This window comes from Lepidochelys olivacea, assembly GCF_965140295.1.
Source record: "Lepidochelys olivacea isolate rLepOli2 genome assembly, chromosome: 1".
Classification (NCBI taxonomy): Eukaryota; Metazoa; Chordata; order Testudines; family Cheloniidae; genus Lepidochelys; species Lepidochelys olivacea.
The window spans coordinates 348,016,427-348,032,335 of record NC_140411.1 but is presented as its reverse complement, the minus strand read 5'-3'; the positions used below and the strand labels follow the sequence as shown (position 1 = coordinate 348,032,335).

Below are 15,909 nucleotides of genomic sequence, written 5' to 3'. Positions count from 1 at the left end.
TTATAGTGGCATGACATTTCCAAGGGAACGTGGAGGATACATTACAGTCATATTTTGGTCCTACCAAAGCAGTTCAGATGGTAAATCAATAGTAAACATTTAGGGCTAGATTTGTTTTAAAAAAATCAAGTTATCCATGTCCCATTATGTCCAACCTCCTAGAGTACTGATGGGAAATCCTAGCTGCCTTTAATACACCCAATTCAGGAACAGTTTGATCATATATAGCCACAGAGCAGGGTTTGTTCTAGGTAGCTACCGGTGATACTAGTTTGTGTGACTATCACCTTCCCGTCAAGGATCTCAAAGCACTTTACAAATATTAATATCCCTTGTGAGGCTGATATAAGTTAGATGATTCCAATATTACCGATGGGACACTGAGGTTAAGTGATTTGCCCAAGAATTGGGCAAAGAACCCAGGTGTCTGGATTCCCAGGGCCCCGGCTCTAACCACTGAAGAATACTCCCCCAAAATGCCACATGGGCATCCAAGAACGCAAAGCTTGTAAGGACGGAGAGGGGTGACCACTGGGGCAATTTTCCAGATCATTCATGGGAGTAAAGGGTGGGAGTCACAAAGCCATTTAGGTGCCTAACTCCTATTGTCACTCAGCACCTCTGAAAGTGACCACTTTTATTTCAGAACCTAAGTTTAGGCTGTAGGTTTAAAAAAAAGAAAACTCCACCAATTGCATCTTTCTTGCAGTGACTAAGGAAAAGTGGGAGCGAAGGAGATTTCTGCCTCTCACATTCTCAGGCAGCTACTGTATCCTCAGGCCAAGAAGTCAGATAGTTCAGAGACCCCTGATCTTGGTTAATGGGTAAAAACAGCTGCAAGGGGAGTATGTGGGGGTGTCTCAACAGTTATAAATGTGCCTTAGATTGTAACGCTAGCTAGCAAAAAAGGTTCAGACTGGAACAAGCTGCCTCTTTCCCAGGCATTCCAGTCCTAGACATGCTCCTTGTGCACATCACGGTCCTGGAGTGCACTTCATAGTCCTGCTTTATTGTCGTCGTTTCCACAAACCACATGGTTTGCATTTAATGTCACACCCCTACCCAGTTACCCCCCACCACCTTGAGTTCCTGTCCGCCAGGTGCGTGGGTTCTGCAAGGCCATGTATGCTCTGGGACTGTGGGCGCTTTAGAACGGTCCATACAATGCTTTGCTCTAGTTCTTTCCATTATAAGGACTCAGGATGGAGTATGGGAGGCCAGTGACATGGTGCTCACTCTGAAAAGGCCCCTGGGCACATACTGTGGAGCCATTATAAAGGGGGGTCCAGGGCCAGTCCCATTTATAATCTCTCTCCCCCCTCTTCTCTTGTGGTTTATCCTCTGATCCTTGGAGCGCTTTGGTTGGCCTAGGAATTCTCTCTCATTTCTCTTCCTAAGTTGTGGGGACCAGGAGGAAACCAATTCTCTGACCACCTCTCGCAGGACTTGTTTGCAGAAGAAGCAGTTGGCCAAAATCTTCTAGCTAAGCGGCGGGTTGGTGTGGCCCATCATGCATAAACCCATTGTAAACCGAGACTCGGCATGCTGCTGATTCACAGTCATAAGAGACATGGATAATATTGTTTATCCTCCCTGTACAGTACTTGATATCAACCTAATGTGCCTCCCAAGGGGCAAGGATGATGTACCCTTTGTTTTTCTAACACTCTGCAGTTCCCAGCCTGTTGGAAGAAAATGAAACACGCAACCAGATCCACCGAGGGAAGAAGACACGGGGTGCAGGGACGTTTTCTGTTTGGAATTTTAACAAGAAGAGGCATCTATCTTTACTCAAACAGTGAGCTCTCCCATGGCAATTACCCAATTTCATTGCATGGGGAAAAAGATATTAACACTGACTCAGAGACACGTAGGGCTGGAAGGGACCTCCAAATGTCATCTAGTCCAGTGCCCTGTGCCGCAGGCAGGACCACATAAACCTGGACCATCCCTGACAGCTGTTTGTCCAACCTGTTCTTAAAAACCTCCAGTGATGGGGACTCCACAACATCCTTTGGAAGCCTGTTTCAGAGCGTAACTACCCGTATAGTTAGAACGTTCCTAATATCTAACCTAAATCTCCATTGCTGCTGATTAAGGCCATTACTTCTCCCCCTACCATTGGCGGAGACAGAGAATTGATCCCTGTCCTCTCTAGAACAGCCCCTAACTAATTTGAGGATGGTTATCAGGTCCCCCCTCAATCTTCTGTCCTCAAGACCAACCACGCCCAGGTTTTTTTAGCCTTTCCTTTTTCTAAACCTTTTATCATTTCTGTTGCTGCCCTCTGGGCTCGCTCCAATTTGGTCACCTCTTTCCTAAACCATTGTGCCCAGAACTGGCCCCTGTACTCCAGCTGAGGCCCCACCAGTGTTAAGTAGAGTGGGACAATTACCTCCCATGTCTGACATAGGACACGCCGTTAATACAGCCCACAATGATAGTAGCATTTTTGCAGCTGTATCACATTGCTGACATATTCAATTTCGGATCCACTATAACCCCCAGATCCTTTTCAACCATTCTACCACCTAGCCAGTTATTCCCCATTTTGTAGCTGTGCGTTTGCTTTTCCTTTCCTCTGTGCTGTACTTTGCACTTGTCTTTATCGAATATCATCTTACTGAATTCTGACCAATTCTCCAATTTGTCAAGGTTGTATTAGCCAGGATGGGGAGGGATGCAACACCATGCTCTGAGTGTCCCTAGCCTCTGTTTGTCAGAAGCTGGGAATGAGCGAGAGGGGAAGGATCACTTGATGATGACCTGTTCTGTTCATTCCCTCTGGGGCACCTGGCACTGGCCACTGTCGGAAGACCAGACACTTGGCTAGATAGACCTTTGGTTTGACCCAGTCTGGCTGTTCTTATGTTCACAGTCCCCACTGCTGATGCAGGAGCCTTACCCTCGGCAGCACGTGCCATTGCATTCTGTAAGCTGGAGTGCGAAGTTTATTTAGAAGCAATACAGCACTCTCTCACTCTCTCTGTGCTTATCCAATCTACTGGAAGAGGTTGGTACGACTTTGAAGCAGTAAGGCCCAGATCCTCCAGGACAGCAAGGCGCCTAACTCCCATGGACCTCTACAGGCTAATGCCTGTCGTGCCTAAATATCTCCGAGGGTCTGGGCCTAAGTTCTATGAACAGCGCAGTGGCAAGTAACGAGAGTCATTCTCAATTTGGCTCGACAAGGGTTAATCGTATTGTGGCGGTAATGTCACAATTCCCTGGTCAACTTGTTTTTGCTTTTTAAAGGCACTCACATTTACACTTTGTAAACTGAAGTGGGTGGCCTGTGCAATACCCTCCAGGTGGGAATAGCTGCCACCAACAAAGGGATCGTGGCTTCTGGCAGGGATGAAGCCGTACCTGTAACTGGCTCTCCTTCTGGGTAGATTTGGTAGGTGGAGTTTCTGAATATCCTGTCACTGTAAGACCCCTTTACAGGCAGTTTCGGTTAAGATCTTACTAGATTCTTCTCTATTTCCTCTACCATAACCCTTATTAAACCACTACTCCAATCAGGGCTGTCTTGAAACAAAATGTGGGGAGTTTTCACTCTAAAATTCACGAAGACAAGTTGTCCTTTAAATTGTTTAATGAAAACTAATATTTTCTGTATATGCGGAACAAAAGAACACACACTCACAGAGGAGATGGGCCCAGTTATTTGAGGAATCATTAGCAAGAGGGTGTGTTCTGTACAAAACCCCACCCCTTTGCTTAAAGTCCTGGGTATTTGTAAATGTAGCCTTCCCTCTATTTAATCTCTGCCACTGGCGGGCTTTGGACACAATACTACAAAGCAATTAAACCGCACAACACTCCTGTTAAATAAATGAATGAGTATCAGAACAGTCATTATAACGGCCACAGGGAGGTGAAGTGACTTGCCAAAGTCCACAGAGGCTAGTCAGTGGCAGAGGCTGACTGGGAATTCAGGAATGCCATGCTTGCTGTACTAGACCACATTGCCTCTCCAGTACAGGACCAAGTCAAGGGAATTTAGCATGAAATACCATAAATTAGAGACCAGAATGGTTATATTAAGCCAGAAAATTTGACAGTTCAGTAATTGCTTTTGTTAACCAAGCCTCATTTAGTAGGTGAAATTTTTAGCTCCAGTATATATATTAGAGATAATTAATATTTCCTTACCAACTCTAAGTTGTTTGAGATTTCCTTCTTCATTTTCCCATTGGCAATGGAATGATTAAAGATTTAAAAAGAGCTAAGAGTCTCTTGTGCCTTAAGATAGATACAGAAACGTCTCACGCTGGGTCACCCTGATTACAAAAAATGGCTCCTCGGACAATTGCTTCCTCCTGCCTTATGAAATTTGGTTCAAAGGATTCCATTCTTCTCATCGGAAAGGGACCCCTCAGCCCGCGTTACTTAGATCCAAGATACTGGAAACTTTACCACAAGCCCATCTATTCCTGCAGCTGCTGATCGCAGCATCTGGCATCTGAATTGGTAACAGTTAGGATTGCCCTCCGAATGTATCCAAAACACTTTGATCTAGAAACGGGGTTTGAAATTTCACAGGACAAGACAATGATTTCCAGAATGACGTGGTATCGCCCAATTTGAGAACAGCCTTTCTGGTGAGATTTTAGTAACTCTTGGCACTTTCCCTCCGCAATGAAATTAACTAATTAATGCTCAACACATCCCTGTATTACGGGTGGGAATCTGAAGCAGAGAGAGGTTAAGTGACTTGTCCAGGTCACAGAGAGAGTTTAGTGGCAGAGCTGGGATTGGAATGGAAGATGTTCCATGCCCCCTGTCTCACAAAGGCTTCCGATCCTGGAGGAAACCAGGAAGTGCGGAGACGTGAAAACAGTGATGGCTGAAGGCTGATTTGAACGATGATCCAAGTTGTCCCAAACTGGTTCCATTTATCCCTATTGACGATTTAATATGAGCCTCACAAAAATTAACCAACAAAACTGACTTGTCCTTCCTTACCAAACTGATGGTAATGGGAAAACAATTACATTTTACTTGCCCATCACAAAGAACTACCTGGTGAGCAGGGGGACTGGAATTATGCAAGGTTGGCTTAACCTACAGGTTTATTTAAAAAAATAAAATAACATTTAGGTGTCTGTTGGGTGTTGCACAATAGATCTGCAGTGTGTCAAGAGCCTATGAACATTTCAGCTTTTCCAGCCAAACAAAAGACTCTCTCTTATCAGCCCGATTTATTACATATCCATAACCATAACTATCTCCTTGTCTGCAGAACTAACATCTACCACCTCTTTGTGTTAAATTGTTTGTCTTGCTGTATTTCCAACCTCTGAGCTGTCGTGGATTCACCTCCTTGCAGCTCCCTCCTCATTTACACCATCTGTCTGCACCGAGTCACCTTCCTGGGAGAGATTTTGGAGAGAAAGGAAAGAGAAAACAAATGGGTTCAGTTTGAGGCTGGCTGGAAGGGCCGCTCCTCCCTGAGTTTCTTGCCATTGCAGAAGGAACACTGTTAAGACTCATTTTGAATAAGTCATTTTTTGATAGCTTGCACTACAAAGGCTGCTTCTAATGAAGATTTCCTTCTGTGTGCTTAATAACGCCACTGATTTGAACGTCTTGCATCCACTGGATGGAATTGTTAACGACCAGATTGTGTTCGCAGGGAACCCGTTAACACGTCAACAGTGCCAAAAGCAAGTTTCCTTAGGAGCATCTGCTTTCTTTCTGGCAAGAAAGATTAAAGGGACCTCACCCACATGGAATCGAGCCAATTAAAATGGTTCAAAGTCATTCCAGGGCATACACCTGCCCTCCACCCTGTGGATCGCCCAGCCAATTTGTAAGGTTTTACCGTCACCTTTTCCCATTGCAGCATGCGTCCAGTTTTGGGCCCCACACTACAAGAAAGATGTGAAAAAATTGGAAAGAGTCCATTGGAGGGCAACAAAAATTATTAGGGGGCTGGAGCACATGACTGATGAGGAGAGGCTGAGGGAACTGGGATTGTTTAGTCTGTGGAAGAGAAGAATGAGGGGGGATTTGATAGCTGCTTTCAACTACCCGAAGGGGGTTCCAAAGAGGAAGGATCTAGACTGTTCTCAGGAGCACCAGATGACAGAACAAGGAGTAATGGTCTCAAGTTGCAGTGGGGGAGGTCTAGGTTGGATATTCGGAAACACTATTTCACTAGGAGGATGGTGAAGCACTGGAATGGGTTACCCAGGGAGGTGGTGGAATCTCCATCCTTCAAGGTTTTTAAGGCCTGGCTTGACAAAGCCCTGGCTGGGATGATTTAGTTGGGGATTGGTCCTGCTTTGAGCAGGGGGTTGGACTAGATGACCTCCTGAGGTCCCTTCCAACCCTGATATTCTATGATTCTATGAAAGAGTGGCGCAAACAACAGAGGGAAAGGACCAACTCTGCAGGCTCAACAGTGGAAGTGACCCTACACAAAGTCAGTCCCACCAATGTTCAAAGTTAACAGATTGAAACTGGGAACGTTGGTCCCCTCATCTCTTTCAGAACCAGCGATATGGCCTTTAATGATGGGAGGCAAAGCATCTCAGATGGACGCATGGCTTTTCAGTTGATGGTGACTCCCGCCTCACAAGTAAGACCTTTGAGTCTGTTGTAACTTATTTCCCCTCCCTGCTGGGATCAACTTCCTCCCATTGCTCAATACCTTCTGCTGATGACATCACCCTGTGCTTGTGATATCATCACCATTTCCATGGGAGAGAACTGTGATGTCACAGCGAAGAAGGGCTCAGAGGAGCAGGATCAGCTTAATTTAAGCAGCACTTTTCCAAAAAGGTAGGTAATGTAGCAAACTAGCGGATATGTGCATGTGCATGCCACTGCCATCTACTGGAGGCAATCAGAACTGCTCACCTGTGTGTCATAAGCCCCTTTACTGCTGACGGCTAGTGGAGATTCACCTTTGGGTCAAGGACAGGGGCCTGTGCTGAGTTTGATCCTAGCTGCTGACGTGAAGTGGTTACAGTGTGCAGGACAATGACAACTGGGAGGTCCTAAGTGGCCACAGATTTGTTATGGTATTCTTAGTGGATGGATGAAGGGGCAAGCTAGGTCAGCCTGAGGGGTCCCAGCGTGTCAGCTGATGGAACAGTGCACTATCACGGATAGTGGAAAGGAGGATATTCACTGTGGGCTCACACTCACAAGGGAAGGGGGGAGCCTGGCACCAGATGTGTCCTGCACACGTTGTCTGGGACGGGAAAAGTCTGTTGTGACAACCGGCCTGTAACTTTCGCCCACCTAGGAATTTACTCTGGCAAGTAGGTCAAGTTAATTCCAAGAAAGAATGTTCTAAACAGATGCCAGAGAACTGAACAAAAACTGAATTAGCCTAAACCGAAAAGGCCACATTGATATAATCCAAGGACTGGTGAAATTCTGCTTGTTAAAAACAGATGATGTGGAAGTTAATGACCCAAAATTGGTGTGTTGGGGGTATTAGGCCTGGTGGAGAAAATACTGAGGAGAGGGGCTATTCCACCCACCATTCCGTTTGTGCGTCCTTCAAGAAAGACTTGTGTGTGTGGGAGGGGATATAGAAAAGGAGGCTACTAAAGCGAATGGCACCATCATGGCTGCCACCCCCCCATCTCCTGGGACCCCAGGCCTTCATCGTCCTCATCCTAAAGATGTCCTGAGCAGACCAGGCCAGAGAGAGGAACCCAGCTGATATCATCAGCTCCAGCTGAATACCAGCCACCCCTGGAGATGAAAGGGGATCGGGCTTTAACAGCAGCTCCAACCCAGCTCAACTGACTTCTCTTTCCCCCAGCAGGACAGTTACCACCATCTCTGATACCATTGAAGAGACTCTCAAAGAAGGGGGGGGGGGGTTTCCTTCTAAAACTCTCTCCAGCTGAAGGGAAAGGGAACACGGGAGGTGATTAAAATGAAAGCCTGACTTAATACTTTCCATTTCCAAGGCTTTCACTGGTTTTCCTTCTTTTCTGTATCATTAATAAAAGGTTAAACAACTGGTTTGCTAGGGTGCTATGCAGGCTAACGCTTGCGTACATCAAACCCCGAACCATCTTTAACACGGTTTAATGTTGGATAGAGACTGGATTAGGTTAGCACCTTTGGCCCATATAGTTCATCTAAATTAATACCACAGTTCTCAGGTATAGCCTCAATCTACCACTGACGGTGCCAGAAGAGGAACAGAAGAACAAGACAGGGCAGTGACATGAGGCTTGAATTCAAGCCAGCGCAATGGTCTGAAGGAGGTGGGAGAAGAACTCTACCCCTTCATTGTCCTCTCAGGGCTCAGAGCTGTACTCCTGCAGCTGGGGTCTCAGTAGGTCTTTCTTTAGACAGGGAAAACAACCCCTTCTGGGATCTGCTCTTCCTGCCTCTCTCAGTTAGGGTGACGAGAATGCTCCAGGTAGAAGCATCACCTCTGATGCAGCTTGGTCGTTATGGAGAGTGGCCTAGTTAGTGCTGTCTTCATAAGCAGCAGCCACCTCCCTTCCATAGCACTGGCTGATTGCTTCTCTTAAAGGGCCCCCTTCAGAGGACAAGGGCTTCATGTCCCTGAGCACGTCTTTCCTCACCAAGGTTTGAGGTTTTGGCGCAAACCCCAAGCTCAAGCCAGATTTGCAAACTCGAGGGTGATCCCAGGCTGGATTTCAAACCCTACTGGTGTTGATGCATGGCTAAGGTGGAATTCAGGCCAAACACAGTGGCTGTCTTCCAAAAACTGGACAGAAGAGTTTGGCCAAGTTTTCCTTGGGAGCTTTAAGTCTGGGTGATATCAAGGAAAGTGAGTGCCGGAGGTGGGGAATTTGCACAAAATTCTGCACATCAAAACAGTAATGTGGCACCCAGCCTTAGAGAAGGGGAACCATGATAGAGCTGGGACCTAGAATACCAAAGGTGAAATCCCAAACTCATGGAAGTCCACTGGACTTTTGTCTTTGATTTCAGTGGGGCCAGGATTCCACCCCACATAGGCATACCCTGTACAGCAGAACTTTGCTAATTGGCACTAATCAGCCACCGGGAGTGGTACAAGGCACTTTACCAACAAGTTACCATGGGAGGTCTGTGAATGAGTTGATCATTTAAGGGCTGGGTGTTCCATGATCCCATTGATGGAAACTCAATGACACAAGCAAGTGCAGCATTGAAAAAGTAGCTGAGACCTCATGCCTGGTTTGCCTTCCTCACAAGCATCGTGCCAGATTTGATGTGCCATTGGGATGATGTAGAGCAAATTCTATGCTCCTGGTAGGCCTACAACCTTGAGATATATGGTAATGGTCCATAAACACTCTGAGATCTCTCTTCCATAATTGTAGGTGCCAGAAATACAACAGGAGTTTTGAAAGCAAGGGGTATGGACGGCACCTAACTGCAATATACGAGATGGCTTGCAATGTTCTAAGCACAGATCATGAGCTCGGCTTCCAGTAACTTACAGCCTAGAAGCACCCATGTGGACAATGCAGTGCACAGATGAAGAACAAGGCTTGGATGATATCACCTCACCAGGTGCTCACTGGTGGGCCAGAATGACCTGCCCATCACAGATGTGGTAGGAAAATGGGAAACCCAAGCTCCTTCAGAAACTGGATTTACCAGGATGGGGGCTGTAAAAAGTTTGTAGCCACTTCAGGGTTAGAACTGGGGCACAGTCCAGCTGGCTTCCCTCACTGAGAGCTGGGGAGCACTACTGGTATCTTTTAGCAAAGCATGCTGAGAGTGGGAGGAGTCTGAGGGCTTATAAAACACAGGGTCCTCTAACTTCGTCAGTCGGAGGAGGGGGCAGCACCAGGGAAGGGTGTGTAATGATAGTGCCAGGCCAACGCATTCCAGCAAAGTGAAGACAGGCAGCATCTGGGAAGGAGGTACTGCATTTGGGACTCCAGGCACATAGGCTGGGGCCTGCCTCACCTCCTTAAAGAGACATGGATTCCTTAGAAGGGAAAAACTTTGGGCATGCTTGGGGCAGCAGGAGCACTGAAAATGGAACTGAATGGAGTTGCGAGTGACATACACCTGGATGCGTTTTTGCTGCTCCGTCTCAGTCTCCCTTTTCCCCGCCACACACTGGTAGTAGGTAAATCTGGCCTGCTAGGGAGTACTAGGAGAGATGACACATTCTGCAGAACACAGGTTTCAAAGTAGCAGCCGTGTTAGTCTGTTTCCGCAAAAAGAAAAGGAGGACTTGTGGCACCTTAGAAACTAAATAACAAATTTATTTGAGCATAAGCTTTTGTGAGCTACAGCTCACTTCATCGGATGCATTCAGTGGAAAATACAGTGGGGAGATTTTATATACATAGAGAACATGAAACAATGTGTGTTATCATACACACTGTAACCAGAGTGATCAGGTAAGGTGAGCTATTGCCAGCAGGAGAGTGTGGGGGGGGACCTTTTGTAGTGATAATCAAGGTGTGCCATTTCCAGCAGTTGACAAGAACATTTGAGGAACAGTGGGGTGGGGGGGAGCGCTTCTTCAGCTCTCGTCCCCTAATGCCCCTACTCTACGTGCGTTACATTGATGACATCTTCATCATCTGGACCCATGGAAAAGAAGCCTTTGAGGATTTCCCCCATGATTTCAACAATTTCCATCCCACCATCAACCTCAGCCTGGACGAGTCCACACAAGAGATCCACTTCCTGGACACTACGGTGCTAATAAGCAATGGTCACATAAACACCACCCTATACCGGAAACCTACTGACCGCTATTCCTACCTACATGCCTCCAGCTTTCACCCTGATCACACCACACGATCCATCGTCTACAGCCAAGCTCTGCGATACAACCGCATTTGCTCCAACCCCTCAGACAGAGATAAACACCTACAAGATCTCTATCAAGCGTACTTACAACTACAATACCCACCTGCTGAAGTGAAGAAACAGATTGACAGAGCCAGAAGTGTTCCCAGAAGTCACCTACTACAGGACAGGCCTAACAAAGAAAATAACAGAACGCCACTAGCCATCACCTTCAGCCCCCAACTAAAACCTCTCCAATGCATCATCAAGGATCTACAACCTATCCTGAAGGACGACCCATCACTCTCACAGATCTTGGGAGACAGGCCAGTCCTTGCTTACAGACAGGCCCCCAACCTGAAGCAAATACTCACCAGCAACCACACACCACACAACAGAACCACTAACCCAGGAACCTATCCTTCCAACAAAGCCCATTGCCAACTGTGCCCACATATCTATTCAGGGGACACCATCATAGGGCCTAATCACATCAGCCACACTATCAGAGGCTCATTCACCTGCACATCTACCAGTGTGATATATGCCATCATGTGCCAGCAATGCCCCTCTGCCATGTACATTGGCCAAACTGGACACAAATCAGATGTCAAGAATTATAACATTCAAAAACCAGTCGGAGAACACTTCAATCTCTTTGGTCACTCGATTACAGACCTAAAAGTGGCAATTCTTCAACAAAAAAACTTCAAAAACAGACTCCAGTGAGAGACTGCTGAATTGGAATTAATTTGCAAACTGGATACAATTAACTTAGGCTTGAATAAAGACTGGGAGTGGATGGGTCATTACACAAAGTAAAACTAGTTCCCCATGTTTATCTCCCCGGCCCCACTGTTCCTCAGACGTTCTTGTCAACTGCTAGAAATAGCCCACCTTGATTATCACTACAAAAGGTTCTCCCCCCTCCTCCCCGCTATCCTGCTGGTAATAGCTCACCTTAAGTGATCACTCTGGTTACAGTGTGTATGGTAACACCCATTGTTTCATGTTCTCTGTGTATATAAATCTCCCCACTGTATTTTCCACTGAATGCATCCGATGAAGTGAGCTGTAGCTCACGAAAGCTTATGCTCAAATAAATTGGTTAGTCTCTAAGGTGCCACAAGTACTCCTTTTCACTCTGCAGAACAGGCAGCTTTGTAGCAGCTCTTTGAAGGTGGAGAGGATGGGACTCATGTATGTTAGGTGGGAGACTAGTCCAGGACTCACTGGTGAGAGGGGTAGGAGAAGTGACTGGGGTGGCCTCACCCAGGACTGGAAGGGACCTGCTGGGTCATCAAGTCCAGTAATCCCATTGGTAAATATATCAAGATCCAATTTAGAACTACTTGGGTTTCTTGCCCCCACTACTCCTATGGGCAGGCCATTCAAGACCTTTGCTTCTCTGTGGATTAGAATATCTCTTCTAATTTCCAGCCTGAGTTTATTCCTGGCCAGTCGATACCCATTTGTTCTTGTCCCCACCAGAAGCGAATGGAAGAGAAGTCCCCCTACCTGTTGTGATTTTACACCAACGCTCACATGTTAGTTTGGATTTAAACCTATTGCTGTTTCCTCCACAGCCTCCAAACACGAACGGCCTGCAGGCATTGGCTTCCCCATGGTAATACCAGAGCAACGTGTAGTGCAGGCAGGAGCCCTCGTCCATAGGCAGTCGACAAGGGTCTGAAATGAAACAGATCCCCACCAAGAGATCGATGCTGGAATGGAAAGCAACGAGCCAGATGCTGCCCCCTTACTCCCACTGAGCAGCAGCTTACTGCGTAAATAGCCCTGTTCATTTCAATGGGGATTCAGAGGGAGTAAGGTAGGCCCAGATCCTCAAAGGGATTTAGGCCCCTAACTTTCAAGGGGAGTTAGGAGCCTAAATACCTTTCAGGATCTGGGCCTGACTGCTTCCCATGGCAGAATCCTGCCCTATGTGAGTTTTCCAATGGTGTGTCCAGGCCAGGGGGGCAGGATCTGGGCCGTCAGGAGTGTGTGGCCATGAGCTGGCATGGGAGGTTGGATTGTACTGGATGAATAGGATACTCAGTAAAATGAATGAAGTGCCGAGCAAGCTTCCCCTCCATGCCTTAAAGCCCACTATTCCTGCAGGCAGCACCCAAATGATCTACCATCCCAACCTGCAACACCCGCCGTGGCTCTAGCTCGGCTGCATCTTGAGCAGAGGCTGTCAGAGTTGCTGAGCTGCCTCTTGGATTTTTTTGCAGACGGGGGCTAAAACGTCTTACTGTCTGCGAGCATCCAAGCCAGTTTCATCTCAGCAGGAAATCCGATTTCCAGTGGTTGGAAATCAAGAGAATGCTTTTCTGCCTCGCAAACCACAAGGTACTAGCCTAGTGTGCCCACCCCCATAGCGTCTGATCTCCAAACGTGCAGTTGAACCCTTCCACTGCTGAACTCTGCCGAAGGCTCTTTGTGGCACTCACTGACCCCAGCAGCATCCAGAGACACATGACCCAGTTTGCAGGGCCACTCAGGCTGGCTGGACAACATTGTTGCAGGTGGCAGCATGCTGCAATTAGTTATCACAATAATCTCAACAACAGGGGAATGTCCAGCTCCTAAGTTTATCTGCTCCATGCAGGAGGAGAGAGACAGAGATTTCCTGTAGCGCTAGTTATCAGGTGTATCTGTTTCCATGTGTGTGTCCCCTTGAGCTCAGTTTTAAAAAGCACTTCCTCTCCTGAAAGTGACTTCCCTAAATGCCATTTAATTCAGTGCATTTCACCTTCTAATGGGCTGCGGGCATGTCGCTGCTCATGCGGAGCCTGAGCCATTAGCTGCTTATCACTGGGAGCTGCAGAGAAAGCAAATGGAAATCACAGTTAATGAGGGCGTGCAAATAAATCAGCCACAGTTTAAATATTGATCGTTACAGGTTTACATGGTTTTCCGTCCTATAACAAGCTCTTGATAAATGTCACCGAACAACTGGTGAGCGGTGGAAATCGGTGGCAATAAAATTCTTAATGGCTTTTAACAACTCAGTCAGAAAGGTCAGATGTTAGAGAAAACTGAAGTATCTGTTTCAGAGTAGCAGCCGTGTTAGTCTCTGTATTCACAAAAAGAAAAGGAGGACTTGTGGTTAGTCTCTAAGGTGCCACAAGTACTCCTTTTCTTTTTGAAGTATCTGTGGTGTTTGTGAGAGAAGGGAGATAAATGTAAGATCAGGGTTCTGTAAATTTGAGAGGTTTGAAAAGCCAGATGCAACAGTAATCCAGCCGTAATAGCCACCTGATTGCAGAATCCTGTTAGCGTTTAGATGCCTGTCCACAACCATCACCTAGCAAACCCATTGAGTGCCCTGTTGCTAGCAATCCAGGCTCTAATGGGATTGCCAGCTGGAGACAGCCACAGCTGTGATTCAATAACATGAAGCCCAGGCCCCTGATCTTAAACTTCCGAGATCCAAAATGTTTCTTGAAAGTAAATTTAGACCCAGATGGGTGATGCCATCAATGTATGAGAAAGACCCCAAGTGGAGAAGGCAGCTCCTTAGAGGACAAAGCAGGGAGGCTGCAAACTTTGGATTCAGAGACCGTGTTGGGTGATATTTGGATTTAGCTCATAGTAAGATACGGGCCATCCGTAAATGGGTTTCTATTTCAAGCACTGTTCCCCAAAACTCAAAGTAGTTTGGCCAGAGCGGGTCGGTCCAGGCCTGTCTCTAGATGTTGGGGTTCTTTTCTTTAATGAGTCTTGTAAACTTTGCTTCCATTACATGAACGAAGAGAGGTGGTGGCAGGTGTGTGAGCCAGCTCCAGTCTAGAATGCGATAGGTGCAGTTAGGCATGAAACCTCCCAGGAAGGCAGGTGCCCCTTGAAAATAAAGCACAATGGGTTTAAAAAAACAAAAAAAAAAGGAAGGGAACTTTCTTTGTTGCTTTGCACCATCTGTGAAAAGTCTCTCAGGGGTCGTCTACATTTAAAACTGCCGATACCGACGGGAGGGACTGTCCCATCTGTGTAAGGAACCCACCTCCCCAAGAGGCGATGGCGAGGTCGACAGAAGAACTCTTCCATGGACCTAGCGCTGTCTACAGCGGCTACCTCAGCAGAGCTACTTCTCCGGGGGGCGGGCGGGGGGGGGTCCCACACCCCTGAAGGACGTAGTTATGCCGATGGAAGCTCCCTGGGGAGACCGGCCCTCGGAAGCACGGACAATCTGTGCCTAGCTGCATCTCGATCGTCGCTATTTTGAAGGCGCCTCTCACCGCGCTACCTCTGGGCAGGGCTAGACACTATGCTGGTTCTGCAGTGGGATGCGGGGCCCCGCAGGGTCTGGGGCTGCAGACGCAGCAACACGGGGTCGTGGAGCGAGGCGCTGCGATAGGCCGCCCTCCAGCCACCGGCGGGATTGTTTTATCTGGGTAGAGGAGCAGTCGCCTGAAATGCTCTCACAGAGCCTGGCTCAGTCTGTGTCCCCGCAGCAGCAGATTTCCTGGCTCAGTCTGTGTCCCCGCAGCAGCCGCAGCCTCGCTTCTGGCACTGCCTTGCAGTGCCTCCTGGGGAAATCCGGGCCGCTCCCCCCAGTGGTCTAGCTGTGTGACTCCGCCCCACTCCGCCCCTTCCCCCAAGGCCCCACCCTCCCTCCGCCTCTTCCCGCCTCCGTTCCGCCCCACCCCAAGGCCCCACCCTCCTTCCGCCTCTTCCCGCCCCCGCTCCGCCCTTCCCCCAAGGCCCCACCCTCCTTCCGCCTCTTCCCGCCTCCGCCCTGCCCCTTCCCCCAAGGCCCCACCCTCCTTCCGCCTCTTCCCGCCTCCGCCCTGCCCCTTCCCCCAAGGCCCCACCCTCCCTCCGCCTCTTCCCGCCTCCGTTCCACCCCACCCCAAGGCCCCACCCTCCTTCCGCCTCTTCCCGCCCCCGCCCTGCCCCTTCCCCCAAGGCCCCACCCTCTTTCCGCCTCTTCCCGCCCCCGCTCCGCCCTTCCCCCAAGGCCCCACCCTCCTTCCTCCTCTTCCCGCCCCCGCTCCGCTCTTCCCCAAGGCCCCACCCTCCCTCCGCCTCTTCCCGCCTCTGTTCCGCCCCACCCCAAGGCCCCACCCTCCTTCCGCCTCTTCCCACCCCTGCCCTGCTCCTTCCCCCAAGGCTCCACCCTCCTTCCGCCTCTTCCCACCCCCGCCCTGC

At 48.4% G+C, this 15,909-nt stretch overlaps 1 protein-coding gene across 1 annotated transcript in view; it reads right to left on the bottom strand.

Annotated features, from left to right (window-relative positions):
* Window positions 1-3,630: 3,630 nt before the first annotated feature.
* LOC311524754 (uncharacterized protein) overlaps window positions 3,631-15,909 on the bottom strand; it is a 214,824-nt gene continuing 202,545 nt past the window's right edge. Inside the window, exons 91-93 of the mRNA XM_084636213.1 lie at window positions 13,511-13,579; window positions 12,271-12,441; window positions 3,631-5,378 (exon numbers count right to left, since the gene is read on the bottom strand). Coding sequence (XP_084492339.1) covers window positions 5,371-5,378; window positions 12,271-12,441; window positions 13,511-13,579 — 248 coding nt within the window. The 3' untranslated portion in view covers window positions 3,631-5,370. The remainder of the gene's footprint in view (window positions 5,379-12,270; window positions 12,442-13,510; window positions 13,580-15,909) is intronic.